This window comes from Nannobrachium achirus (genome assembly GCF_963921795.1).
Source record: "Nannobrachium achirus genome assembly, chromosome: 23".
NCBI classification, from domain to species: Eukaryota; Metazoa; Chordata; class Actinopteri; order Myctophiformes; family Myctophidae; genus Nannobrachium; species Nannobrachium achirus.
In genome coordinates this window covers 28,022,695-28,038,039 of record NC_137830.1, presented here as the reverse complement: position 1 = coordinate 28,038,039, position 15,345 = coordinate 28,022,695, and the positions used below count along the sequence as shown (strand labels likewise).

Sequence of the window (15,345 nt, the reverse complement as noted above, 5' to 3'; positions counted from 1 at the left end):
ATATTTCTTAATCATTTCTCCCCCAAAAAATAAAATGCATGAAAATACTTTGGCACTGGCTGGCAGGGGCGGCCTTAGCTATGTTTCAACAGTTTCAATTGAAACGGGCCTCAGCCACCAGGGGGCCTCCAAGAGCTAGCCAGCAAGCCTTGTTCAACTTGCAACTTGTCACTGCACGTTCCTCTGTTGCCACGGCAAGCTGTTTTGTCACTCACTATTGCTAATGAAACACTAAGGATTATTATTTAATGTCAACATTCAATTACTAAGTGGAAGATGTAACTCAATAGCTCTTGAAAAGGGCCTCCAGATTCCTAAGGCCACCCCTGCTGGCTGGTCCAGAGATTAGCTCCGGACACACAGACCCTGTTATATCCGCAATCCGTACCAAACTTGGCAAAAACACTGTTCAGGGGTCTGCTATGAGAATAGTCACAACAGGGGGCCACAGGCACTCCGAACTGCACCATGAACACTGTTCAGGGGTCTGACATGGCACAAAAAGAAATCGCACACATATGGGGGGCACTACTGCTGTGTTACAGCAGTATTTAAAACGTTAAATGACCATAACTCTGTGACTCAATGTAGGACCAAATTTGAAGGCCTGACAATACTGTTCAAATTTTCCAAATTTACAAGTCTACAAGCTGAGCTTGTAGATCAGTTATTTTCTCTATTTCTTTTTTAATTCCTTTTTACAATTTCGCTAATAGAGGGAAGCTATGGTTTATTGGGGGTCCTTGGCATAGAAAACTTTGGGAACACCTGCATTTTTATTTATTTGTTTTACTTTTCTTTTTAGGGTAGACGAAAAAAGCTATGGCTTCAGTCAGAAAAGTGGTTATTGTCTCCTGTTTTTTTTTAAATTAACATTTAAACTGTTACCACAACAATAACAGAAATAAACTAAACAAAAAAGAAAGTGTCTGTCCTTGAGCCGTGTTTGCTGCATTCTACATCAGACCATCTCACAAGAAGTACTGTATTGTGCACTCTCTATTTCCATGTCTCATCTCATTTGCCTCTGTGCTTTGAACCTCCTCTCATCCACCCCATCTCTTCTGTAAGGATGTGTGTGCTTAGAATGTGGGTAGAGCATTCGTCAGGATTTAATGAAACGTCTGTAGACGGACCGCTGAAGCATCACAACGTTTATTTCTTTTTAATCACAGCGTTTTTCACGTGGCCCCTAGCCCTAGCACACAGGGGCTAATTGTGCAGCTAATCTGCCGGGGACTGCTCCAGTAAGAGCACTTCTCCCCGGTCCTTATTACCGAGTGGACAGAAGCTAACGGATGATTGCATCAGATGTGGCACGATTCCCCACTTGACTGTTTGGATTCATGATGTGGCGATGAGAGGTTAATGGTCAGTAGGAGTGATGGAAATTACACCGTCGCTATATTGATCCACTTGATCCATATTTTCATTATATTATTTCATTACATTATTTTGATAAGGCTGGGGGTGGGGGGGGGGGGTGACAGGCAAGTGCATGGGTGGAATTAAAGGACCTAGGGATTAGATGTGTGCCAATGTTAATGGTAAGCTAGTATTTGCTATTCATCATTTAAAGTAGCATGCCGTTTTAACAAATACCTATATGTTTCAGTGATTACATGCATATAATGTGCATGCTGCAAAAAAGATTTCTGCCCGCATAAATGTGACTTAAAGCAAACAGAGGTAGAATTAACAGCCCAGCCCAACCAGTTAAGTGTTGAAGAGCCATTAAGTTCTGGCCCCTCCATCAGCACTTTGCCTCTTTTGTAGCCATGTGGCTGTATAGTCTCTAGGGGGCAATTCTTCCATCCGTCCGTCCGTCCATCCAGCCATCCATGGTCCACACACACACACTCCCCTTCTGTTCAACCAACTGACCGCCCTCTGCTAAACATGTCATTTCCTTTATTATATGTCCATCTGGGATAATGGCAGCTCCATTATCATTCCGAAGTGCATGTTAATAAGCCCCCGGTGAACTTTCCACACCATTATATCCCATCAGCCTTCAGTCAACCAGGACGATAGCACGGCAGTGCCTAAACTATGTCCTGCTAATTTAACAAGTACAGTCAGACACATAATCAGCTTTTGGAGCGGTTACTAGGCAGCATTGTGTCTGGTCAATGCATCAGGCTTTCAAAGATGCTGGCTATTCAAACAGCTCGTGCACCTTGGCATTGAAAACACGAATCACCCATTGCTTATTGGTGCTCTCCTTTTCTTTATGCAGCTCTCATTACAAAGCGCACTACAGCATTACAGACAGCTTACTGTGCACTGTGTGTACAGAGCCTCAGGGGCTGGAAATAACTGGATAGTCTGGTCACCTTGACATAATAACATAACACCATGCACATAATGCAGTGGTTTTCAAACCTTTTTCATATCAAGGTCCATTATTTATTTGGCACTTTGAATATTTTGTTAAAATTGGATAAGATTTTGTCCACATTTACATGCTGTATTGATGTGGTACCACTGGAGAGATAACAGGCAAACGTTGATCAAAAATAACAATTGTTCTACATTATCCAATTGTGTCGATGTTTAACAATAATTGAACTCTTGAGAGTGTGAAATGAAACCAAATGGACCTGTAAGGGACCCGTAAGGGTCAATTTGTTTTAATTTTACCCTCAAGAGTTAAAGATCTGGAAAGATTCATTTGGTTAACATTTGGTTACTCTCCATGATTTAGCTGGGGACCACCTGGAATCCCTTCAAGGACCTCTGGTGGTCCTCGGACCACTGGTTGAGAACCACTGCATAATGGAATTTGTCTCACAGTAATCATGTGAAATGCTATGTCAGTCATTGTTATTATTATTTATATTTGTAATGATAATCGCTTAAATTACAACAATATTTCTATTTTAATAAATGAAAGATCATTAGTGTATACTCTTTGAAGCCTTAGCAGTAAGTACCCACTTGTCAACAGATCAATATGCCAGGAGCCTGTAGCATGAGGCAGCTTGATGGACAAGTACAGTAGGCCTACATCCCCTGACTGGACATGATATGCTAACATAAGTGCCAGTGCCAGGGATGTTGCCAATCCAATTCTTGAGTGCCAAGCAGGGGGACATTTTTAGTAGTCTTTGGTATGACTTGGCCGGGATAATTGAACCTCAACCTCCCAATCTCTAGGGGGACACTCAAACCACACGGCCAATGAGTTGGTACATGCTATTTATTATGTAGCATTTTTTCAAAGGACCATATGGTTTTAAGAAATCCTTATTTATGTTTCAATTATAAAATATCCATAATATGCATCTTGCCAAATTGATTTCATTTCAAGAATAAAGGGGGGGTTATTTGTCACTCACTCACACACACATACAGTACAAGCAGCAAAGTGTTGGTGTGGCATGTTCCACAAGACAATAGTAATACAATATATACAGACATACAGTATAAAGTACAACAACATAATATAGATAATTCTGGATTGTAATTGAAAAATATATTTTAAAACATTGGTTGACATGAAGTTAAAAAGCACAGTTAAGACAGACAGACACACACACACACACACACACACACACACACACACACACACACACACACACACACACACACACACACACACACACACACACACACACACACACACACACACACACACTCTCTCTCTCTCTCTCTCTCTCTCTCTCTCTCTAACTCTCTTTATAAACCTCTTATACTGTAGCAGCAATGTGCAGAATTGGAGGTGGGGATAACAGAGGCAGGCAGAATGTGAATTAAACAAAACAAAGGTAGCATAATCCCAACCCAACGAGTTTATTGTTGAAGAAGAACCCTCTATGATAATAATCGTAATATCAAATCTAATACACACTAACGGAGTGCACTAAAATCCTACTCTTCACAAAATTATATTTTTGCCATCTTATGAATAGTGCTGGAGCTCAACCATATCTCGGACTGATACTGAAAAGTTAATGCATGGTTTTATTACCAACAGGCCTGATTAATGTAATGTTCTCCTGTCTGGTCTGTACAAAAAGACTTTGGAACAGCATGCTGGAGGATCTAGACTACAGGTTTCTAAATCAATGGATTTCTTTTGCATTGATTTTACTTCAATGCAGTAGGTTTAGCCTACTCAGGCAGTTATTTTATTTTACCACTGGTCTAAAGGTAAGACATATTTTTCTACTATAAGTATAAACCACATACTGTACAAGATTAGGATAGAGCCAGTACAATCTTCATCTTTTGGAGCTGTGCTTGCCATATGTGTCTGGGTTCTGACTGCAGAGCTCCCAGGCCCCTTATAGGCCATAACTGACTGAATTGACGGATGGACATAATGGACGTGTGCTGCTGCCAGCCAGACGGCTGTGTGAGAGTGGTCATGTCAGCATTGAGTAATGGCATTATTACAGGCATGAAGCCACCATAAGAAATACTTGTTATTAATCCCTCCTCCTTGCTACAATCTCTGGATGCCCTGGCCTATTTCCCCTGCCTGCCCTATTTCGCATTTCATAGGAACCTGGGCTCTCTATTTGCAGTGCATTCATATTAAACACTCTCAATGGAAGGCAGTGATTAAAGATATTATAGCAGATAGCAACGGTACAATACAATTGGCTTTGTTGTGCTGTAAGTGGTTTGGATCGCTGTTAATTAAATTGATTAAGAAACACTCAACACACAAAAAACTCAAGCTGAGAAGAATGGTACAGAGGGGTCGGCTATATAGCTGAGTGGGGAGAGAGGCCATCTAGGAATCAGAAGGCCCCCAGTTCAAAAATAGTCAATCTAAAAAACTCACAACACGCGTTGTGAGCTTGTAGATCTGTTAAAGAGGTGGTGCCATAGTTTTGTACCATAGGTGCCATAGTTTTGTGCCATAGTTTTTCTGGTTTTCATGTGTCTAGGAGGTTGACAGTACTTCATTAGACCCCCTGGTGTGGTTGTTATGAGCAATTATGCATTCACTTTTTATTTGGGTTTTTAGCTGGAGGATGCCACCTGCTGGGTCAGACGTGCCGTTCCAAAAACACCCATACTTATAACATCATAGAATCAACCCCTCCCCTAATTACCATTCACCCAACACATGTGGGTGTGGCTAACTTCAGCTGGGTCACCACCCACCATGACAACCACGCATACCAATGAACTGGTGGGTGTGGCCACATAAAAACATCATTTTAACTCTTTCTGTACACTTTTTTGGAAAGATTCTTCCTCCTAGTATAATCATAATAGTAGATAATCATGTTTTATAGAGGGGAAAATCATGGCACCCCATCTTTAGTTAAGGTATGTGACAGCGTCGCACAACAAAGTATATAAATCAACCATTAGAACACACCAGGCATGTGCACACATAGACATCAAAGGGGGCTTGAGCCCCTGCCCTTTTATCCGTCTGTAAAAAGTGCCCTCTCCAGACCATGAATGTAGTTTTTACTGTAAAGAAATGCAAATGCCCCCTTTCCATGCCATACCCGAAGGCTGCATTCAAGAGAATGGCCTTGTCCAAACTCTCCTGAACTTGAATCTGCAGCATCTCATGTTGAAAGAATTGCCCTCTGTGTAGAAATCAAGCATTGAAAATAGCCGACCTGCGACGCGTTGTGAGCTTGGAGGTCTGCTATTTTCGAGAATTTCACCAAAAAGCTATTTCATGCCCCTGCCTCTCTAACATTCTCTGCACGTCCCTGGAACACACCAAACTGCTGTCAAAGTCTGATTCATTATTGCTTTAGTTTACTTTGTTTTGATTCGGTAGTAACATCCCTATCAGTAAATTCTTATTTCACTGCCTACCCTTCATATGAAGATGTGAGCACACAGTCTCAGCCAGATAACAGCCCCCTGTGGAGAGGTTCTGTTGCTGAGCTTCACAGTGCTAATGCTGAATAGATGGGAGGATAAATGCTTGAAAGGGGCTCTTCTGCAAAGACTGTCAGTATAGCTGGTGATCACTCACAGAAATGCACACAGACTCAGCTGACACCCCCTGAACCCTCTGGCTCGACTGCCTCGGCTTTATTAGATTAGATTATTATAGATTCAGCAAGTTTGGGGTATTCCCTAAAACGACTGCTGTCTCCTAAAAGCATATCCTCCACAGAGCATTTGAGAGCCTTTTTTCTTCCATAAATGGGGTACTTATAACTCTGCTATAGCTTGTGCACAGGAACTGACCGAGAATGGGGGGGAGCCATGTGCACACACACACACACACACACACACACACACACACACACACACACACACACACACACACACACACACACACACACACACACACACACACACACACGTCCCCACGGGGTTGCTCTGCACCACTGCTACTCACCATTAGCTCAGGAAATGTCTATCAATCAACTGTATTGATTGACATCTCGGCACAAACATAGGGACCTTCTCCTTAATGTAAATACATTCACTCACTCCTGTCAGCCACCCACCCTCATACCTCCCTCCCTCCCTCACAGTGATTTAGGGGAACCAACATGACCTCCTCCATTGAAGTTACAGCCCTGTTAAATGGTGATATACCTTTCTTTTTCTCACTAAACGTCAGCCCGCAGTGACTGATCTGTGTTTTACAATGGCTGACTAAGACGGACTCGTGGCTCGGACTGAAGGCTTGAATAAATGGCTTGGAAATGAAAGGTGATTGATATGTGTGGACTCTCTCGCTCCTTCGCTGTCAGCGTGTCTGAGTGTGTGTCTGTGTGTGTCTGTGCGCATGCCTGCGTGCGCTTGAGAAGGTGCACATTATACAGTATGCTTGCCAAGTTTTTGAGTTAGGATTGAATGAGTGTGTAGACAAGTGCCCAGAAAGACAGAAGCCGATAAGGCATGATACACACATTATGTATTCTGGATAACAGAGTGCTTGACAAACACCGGGGAGAAAATGCATAAAGGCATGGTGGAAAATAGCTCTGGGATGGTACGCAAGGCAGTGGCAACTCCCACTCTCAGTCGTACAGCAGTGTTGATTTTGACAGCAAAGTCGTCTTTACTAGAATATCATTTTGTTTAGTTTTAGTCACGTTTTAGTCATCTGAAATGTTTTGGTTTTGGTCTAGTTTTAGTCGACTAAATATAAGATTTTAGTCGACTAAATCTACAGTTGATTTTGTCGATAAAACATTATATTGGTGGGCCTTGATGGCGTCGTAATGCCTGATTTTACACTTGGTTGCATACTGAAAATAGTTGATCTAGGCTCACAATAGGCTATATTCAGAGGGCAACACCAGAGCATAACCAAACATAAAACGAATTGTCTTTTAGTTCTACTAGATCTCTTCTCCACTCGTCCCTCCCTAAAATTTTGGTTTTATTTGTTGACAAAATTGTCAGTATATTTAGTGTTATAGTTTTAGTCATCATAGCTTAGTTTTTATTTAGTTTATTTAACTTTTAGTTTTTTAAATCATTGTTATAGTCGACGAAATCTACACTAGTGGCAGCAACTCCCAATCAGTCACACAGACAAACAGGGTGCTTTTAGGTCGAGTTTTCCTGTTACCCCTGGGAATACAGCAAAACTCGACCTAAAACAAACTCGACCCAAACTCGTTTCCCAACGGGTCAGAATAGACCAAAATCAAATCTTTGCTTCTGGGGGTCCCTGGAACAAAATATTTTGCAATAGGGGTCCATCCGTGGAACAAAATATTTTGAGATGGGGGTCCGTGGCCAAAAACACATTTTGGGGGTCCTTAACCACTGATAGGCACATTCTACAAATGTCTTCTAAAGCCTAACAATTTTCTGAAAATAACTTATGTTGCCATCAGTGTTTCTCAAACTTTGTCATGTCAAGGACCCCCAGAATGATATGTATTTGGCCACGGACCCCCATCGCAAAATATTTTGTTCCAGGGACCCCCAGAAGCACTTACCACATGCTCTGTGCGAGCTGTGACATTCAACAAGGATTACTTAATACGCTTAAAAACAAGACACCCCCAACAGTAGTGGAGCAGCTGACTGGGCATTAGGTTGTGGCAGTACTAGGAAGCTCATGAGGTGGGGGATGGACGCCTGTAAACAATACATTTCCGTCTTGGGATTTTTTTTTGCTTTAACCCCTGGGTTGGGGGCATGCGTACAAGTGGCTAAATATGTCATTTTACACAGAATAAGCCCATTCCCAAGATACAACGCAACCTTTCATTGTTTGATGTGACTTATGGGGGCTAGAAGTGTAACTGTAAATAGCAATAAAGAAACTGCTGGCTTATTGTGTCTAAAAAGACATATTTAGCCACTTGTACGCATGACCCCATGCGTACGCATGCCCCACATTTTAGCACGGTAAATGCGATAAAACAATAGAACGAAGCAAATGAAAACATTTTAACACTCACTATTTCTTTTCTCTAATTACAATCTAAAATATGAACCCTTGTTGTAAAAAACCAAAGTTATCCTTTAAGATGCAATACCAAAATGTCCTTTGTTGGCAACGGGGTGCTGTCTGACTAAAATTGGAACGATACAGACAATATTAGAGAACCACGATGAGAACCATGTAGAGTCAATCGTAATCTTCTCTGTATCGTTCCAATTTTAGCACCACTTTACCTCATGGTTCCACCTCATATAGGCCCCTTTTACATTAAAACGGGCTTCACTGTAAACGTAATGATTTATCCACGAGTTTCCTACGCCCCATAGTGCATTGCGCAAACGTCTGCACCGAGGTTCCGCCGCCGATTTACAAGCTCACAACGGGTTGCATCTGCGACGCGACGTGAGCTTGTATGTCTGCTGTTAAACCCAGAAGTTTGGTCCTGATAGTCTCCAGTAAACTCCCGCGGAAACTTGTGGATAGCCGTTTGTGGGGGGTCATTTAGACAAAAATGGCGTCTGCGGGGGGTGAAACCGTAACAAAGTGAAAACCCCTTTGAAAGTGGAAAAGGTAAAAACGCTTTGTATCTCCCGCTTTCATCTAAATACCGTAAACGCAGCAAACCACTGAAAATGATAAGATGTGGGACGTCCTAGCTAGGGATGGCCAAATGGAGATTTTTTCTTAACCGATAACCGTAAGGCCTTATCAGTTAATTAACCGTTAAGGAAATGTGTTCAAAAATGCGCTATTTTAGCGATTTAAAAAAGGATAATACACCCGTTTTTCCCCATAATAAATTGCCATATTTACACATTAAAAACAATAAAACTAGGAGAAACAAGAATACAAATGTTTTCTAAAAGAAATGTGTTTTTGCAAAGAAACGGTGGGATTGGAATTATCAGTCTGTAATGTGATGCGCTGTCACCAGACACGTGCGCACATACAGCAAAGAGTTCTGGAGCCCTTAACTCATTCAGAGCCCCAGACATTAACGGATTATAATGTCCAAAGTGCCTCCTTCAGGTCCCATTCACTTGCGTTGTCTTATTTTGAAGGCCAGAAGTCCACCGCGCAATCACTTCCGGTCTGACGTCATCGGATCGTGCGCCGGAACCGATCCGTGTCCACGTGGAGTTGTGTAATGGCCGACCGGGAGCTTTTATAACTGTGTAACATAAGCGAGCATCTGCCTCCATCCTAGCTTCTAAAGTGTAGTTTTGAGATAATGGACATTAAAGATGAGATCCCCCGTCCACCTCAATGTTATGGATGGGACTATTTTGTGCTCGTGGAGCCGTGATGATGCGAAATCAGCGACGGATTTCGTCTCCGGACCGTCGGCCATTCTTCTCGGTAATGTACTCGCCGTTACAGTAATCTATTACTTTTCCCGAGATATCCCGTGAATGGCACTACAGATACTCGAGTACATTTCGCGAGACATCTCGCGAATGGCACTAGATGAGTTAACTTTTATCAACAGAATTGTCCACCAAAAGGCCCTTCAGCCCATGCCTCTCTAACATTCTGTGCACTCCCTGGCTGTCGCCTAACAAAACAGCCGCAGCGAGATGCTCGCATGTAGAGCAATAACTTTCTTCTCTCTCGCCCGTGTTTTGTGTGTGCTGATGCAGCGATCATTGAATTTGCGACTCTGAGCTTTGTTATTTTCGCATATCCTACTCTGTAAACAAGACGACTTTAGCGTTCCTCACGTCATCAACATGTAACATTAGAAAGTTGTGTTTTAAGCTCCTCTTAACTCATTCGTAGTTTACGGCCGTAAAGCCCGTTAATTTCTCTATGTCTTTCACTGCCGGCTTCTCCTACCGGTTAACGTGGGCGCTCGTCCAGTTCCCATCGTGCGTGATCGGACACTGCTATGCATCGTGTGTTCGCGTATTCCATCAGCTTCTCAAATCCGTTGAAACTTTTTCATTGATCAATAAGTTCTCCATCTGTAAGCCGCGGAGTTCAGACAGAAAGCTTACAGGCCAAAATAGAGGACGGACTTCCGCTTCCGGTTCAGGGACTCCAATGTTAAGTTGTCCGCTCAATAATGTGTCCGTGTAGAAACCGATCACGGAGCATTAGTTCCGGCCTATTTTAGTTCGGCTTCGATAAAAAAAATGTTTTTAATTAATTTTTATTACATTTACGGGTTCTACGGGCATGGCAGAGAAGGGGTACAAAGGGGTATTTTGAGGGCAGAGTTTGAGTTAAACGGGATTCAATGTGACGGGGGTCTGTTTTGTAAAATCCAATCGACGACGGAGCATTTGTTGAACAAGTCAGCGTGTACGACTCGTCGCAGACTCGCAGTTGCGTGAATGCATGGATGTTACACAGACATTGGTGTCCAGAAATGTGTGACCACAGCGCGTATAGTTGAATGGTTGTCCATTGAAAAATATCTGCTTTGGTGCGATGTTTCGCCATGCTGCTGCCTGCGAGTTATGGGTTTTGTTTGTTTACATCCGCGAGTCCTCTGGCTGCTATGAAGTAGAACGGAACTTCGGCAGTGCGGTCATGCCGACATGCGCCACCTAGCGACCTGGCATGCAAATTACCGCGTTTACGGACAAATTGCGTTTTCATCTAAAGACCACATAAAAAATTAAAACTAAACGGCTCTTAGCCGTTTTCCACGGAGCTCGTTTTAATGTAAAAGGGGCCATAGTCTCAATAGAATATAGCCTCCCAAAAAGTAACGCCCCCTTCTCGAGGGGGCCCAATAGGAAATGATCCCCCTGTGACATGGCATGGGGCCAGATTTCAAAAGAGTACCATTCAGATACGCCCATTCAGAAAATCACTGAAATTAAAGGCAAGGCTTAGAGTTAATGATTGATGGGGGGGGGGGGGGGGGGGGGGGCTGGAAGAGACACTGGGAAGACCAAAAAACAAGACAAAAATGAAAAATTTGAAATTCATAGTGTAGTCCCTTTAAGTTGTCTTGTGTCTCGTTCTGGGGGCGGAAGGGGGCAGTGGGGCACACATGACACACATGACGAAATTCCTCCGTGAAGGTCACGAAACCATGGCCGCTTATGAGCAGCCAAACGTAGAAAGTGTGCAGGTAATTGTCTGCTAAATCAGCCATCAGAAAGGTCACTTTGGAAAAATGGGACAAATCCATTAGCCAAATTATGGACATTGCCGTTGAAAGTGGCACACAGCGCTGTCACGCACATCGCCCCAGCTGTGTGACTGCCACTGAAGTGACTTTTTTCCCGACCCAGATGGACTGAAATGTCAAACAGCGGCTGCGACTCTATCCATTTATGAGCCCATTTATGATAATATTCTCAACAGGTTGTTATGGTAGGATGGGGGGGATGTAGACATAATGCTAATTGAAGGTTAATTCCATCAGCTGTAAAGTTGGTAGGCTGTTAAGTATTATAGGCCTAGTGAGTAGTTTGAGGGACAGGGCTGATAAAGTACGATCATGCCAGATCACTACAAACACGAGGCTGTTTATGTGCATGGTAATGACAACATGGGTGTAACTGCCTATACAGCCTACATCCTACTAATAAACAACCGAATGTTTGTCTGTCCGATGTCTGTCTGATATACACGCATGCTGACATCACTGATACTCAGGCACGTGCACACATAGACATCAAAGGGGGCTTGAGCCGCTGCCCTTTTATCCGTCTGTAAAAAGTGCCCTCTCCAGACCATGAATGCAGTTTTTGCTATGGTGAAAGAAATTCAATCAAGCACTAAAAATAGCCGACCTCCAAGCTCACAACACCTTGCATATCTTAGGATACTGTATATCCTAAGATATACAGTAAATGTTTCATAGGATGAAAATGATCACTCAGAATAGCTTTCTATTGGTCAAGCATTCAGGTCTAATAGGCTACCATTATCTTGGTGTGTGTGCCACAAATGCACTCACTTGTGGAGAATATGATTGGTGAAGGGTGGATGACTCATCTGACCTTATCACTTGTTCCTGTGGTGGCAGAAATGTATAGATTACCAAATATGTCTATTATGTATTTGTTTGCCATCCATTCATTGAATGCATGGTCAGCAAACTTTCACAGTACATGTGCTAATTCTACTCAACTACAGCTGTCAATCTAACAGCTGAGATGACTCCCCCCATGCTTATTTGCTCTAGCAAATCTGTATGTAACTATTCGTGTGTTGCTCTTATCTTAGTACCACTCCTTATATGACCATGTACAGTAGCATCTTCTCTGTTAATGGACTATAAGAACTGTCTGAGAAAGGGGCTGGGGAGGGTTGTGTCCCGACAGGGCTGCCAGGAGCAGGACAGGTGGCCTGGCTCCTTATGATGTGTAATGCTGTTACTCTGCACAACGTTTTGACCTTTAAATAAAACTTTGTCAATCCTTCATCCTAATTTTTTTTCCATAACATTCCCTCATCATCTCCTGGTTGTTGGACAACAGCTCAGCATACTGTACATGCCAGAAATCAGGAATGGATTTTCTTAATTGTATCATACAGTCCACCTGTATGGTAGCAAATGCATTTGTTTATTCTGGATTCTCCTTTAATTTGTCACCTCTCAAGCATTGTAATACTAGTCTTAAGTACTGTACTTAAGTACAACTTTGAGGTATTTGTACTTTACTTAAGTATTTCCAATGATCAATACTTTTACTTCTACTCCACTACATCTCAGAGGAAAACATTGTAGTCTACTTTTACTCCACTACAATTATATGAAAACTTTAGTTACCAGTTACTTTGTAGATTTTGTATCATTATTCAAAAATACTTTAACCACTTCAGCCCTATATAGATTTCGGCCATTTGAAAATAGCAGATCTACAAGCTCACAATGCACTGCTGCATTATGAGCTTGTAGATTGGCTATTTTCAAAAGATTTTGACTTTTGGTAGTTTAAGTAGCCTATATTTTGATGCCAAAAATACTGTATTGAGTAGGCTACTTTTACTCAAGTACATTTTGGAGAAAAAAGAAAGAAAAGAAAAAAAAGTGGTGTAATACTTTTTACACCACTGCTCTCTAGTCTGTAGGCTATACTCTGTAATCAGCACCTCTGCGCTACGAGCGAACTGCCTCCGCCTAGTGGTGGTCAGAGTGAGAATGTCAGTGTGAACTGTGAAAAGATGAAAGAAGTGTGGCATGAACCACCAGCCCTACAATATGCTATAGGTCTATCCAATGTCTACTAGAATAAGTGTAGTCGATAAATATTTTTAACTTCAAATCAGAAACTCGGTCGAAAAGAGAGTGCCCGAACTGACTGTGTGACGCACAGTAGGCTAAACGAAAGAGGGAATGGGAGACAGTGGTGTAAAGTAGATAAGTAGATTTACTTAAGTACTGTACTTAAGTAACATTTTTAGGTATTTGTACTTTACTTGAGTATTTCCTATTTCCAATAGGCTACTACACTACATCTCGATCTCTGACTGCTCTACACTTTAATGGCCTATTTGAAAACGTTCGTTAGGCCTACTAGCTTTGCAGATATAAGTTATAATATATTAACCACTTTAACGCCCTATTTTATACCTTGGCTATATTTGAAAATGGTGCTTTGGTAGCCTATCAACACTTTCATACTTTTACTTAAGTAGCATACATTTTGAATTCCGGACTTTTACTTGTAACAGAGTAGGCCTTTCTCTATTTTGCAGTATTGATACTTTTACTTAAGTAAAATATGTGAGTACTTTTTCCCCACCACTGGCAGCTGCATACAGTTGCGCTCTCTCTCTCTCTCTCTCTCTCTCTCTCTCTCTCTCTCTCTCTCTCTCTCTCTCTCTCTCTCTCTACTACAGAGCAAGCTGTGTCACGAGAAAAGAGGGGAGGAGAAAGAGCCGGCAGGACTTCCATTTGTTGCTGTCGCACAAAACGATATTGCGTTCCGTTTTCTCCTCCTCTTCGCCGTTAGTTTGTGCTTTATGTAGCCCGCGCGTCCCCCCCACCCCCGTCCCCCCAGTTGCCTGCATTGCGTTTTGGACGATTTCAGGCTATAGGCTACTACAGCGCACGGCTTGTGGATTATGTGATCTGTAATTTTTGACTCCTGGACTAAAAAACACTCAACATAGAAACTGGTTTTGGTTTGGACATTTTCATCAATCGGGATCTCTTCCACGGGGAGTGAAACGGGTCTAAAGAAAGCATGTCCTCGGCTCTGGAGGAGCGCGGATGTACCTTGGTGCTAAACTTGTTGCCAGTGTCTTTACAGCCAGGGGATGAGGAATAGGATCATATGGCTTGGATTCATCCTTTATAGCCACAACCGAACGGGGAAAGCAAGAAGAACCGAAGAGGATATTCTTTTTTTGAACCGGGGATAAATCCGTATCTTTATGAAACTCAAATTGTCACTTGTTTTGTGTAGAGGTAAGCTGTCCTTCTATCATGCAATTCGATGGATGTTAGTTTAGATGCTGTTTTGTTCTTTTGCGCAGCCTAAAATGCCTCGCGAGCTCTACTATTCCAGATATTCCTGATAGCCTTTTATTTATGATGATTATTTGGAGTGTTATGCGCGCGCTCTTGCTGTATAGTTTGTAGGGGTTTGATTTATTTTAATTTGTTCGCAGTGGCAAAGGATAGTTGCCAACATTTATGGCGACCTCGTGGTTCATCTGTTGCAGATTGACTCCACCAGCCTACATAACACCTGTGTGTGTGTGTGTGTGTGTGTGTGTGTGTGTGTGTGTGTGTGTGTGTGTGTGTGTGTGTGTGTGTGCCTGCGTGTGTGCGTGCGTGCGTGCGTGTGCGTGTGTGTGCGTGTGTGTGTGCGTGTGCGTGCGCCTTTTTGCCTGCATGTGCAGATGCCACCTCGGCGCCCGGTTGTCCAGTAGTGATAATCTAACCGAAGCGGAACCGAGAGAGAGAGAGAGAGCGGGTCTTCGGGACGCAGGCAGCGGGCTGAGGGCTCAGGCAGCATGGCAGGGGGAGTAGCATCGTGGCTGCCGTTCGCCCGGGCGGCGGCGATAGGATGGATGCCGGT

At 42.8% G+C, this 15,345-nt stretch overlaps 1 protein-coding gene across 1 annotated transcript in view; it reads left to right on the top strand.

The window, feature by feature from the left end:
* Window positions 1-15,280: 15,280 nt before the first annotated feature.
* The window catches only part of kcnd2 (potassium voltage-gated channel, Shal-related subfamily, member 2), a gene marked incomplete at both ends in the record, with an annotated part of 210,642 nt that continues 210,577 nt past the window's right edge, over window positions 15,281-15,345 (top strand). The window contains one exon of the mRNA XM_080754106.1: window positions 15,281-15,345. This exon is cut by the window's right edge and continues 1,047 nt beyond it. Coding sequence (XP_080610232.1) covers window positions 15,281-15,345 — 65 coding nt within the window.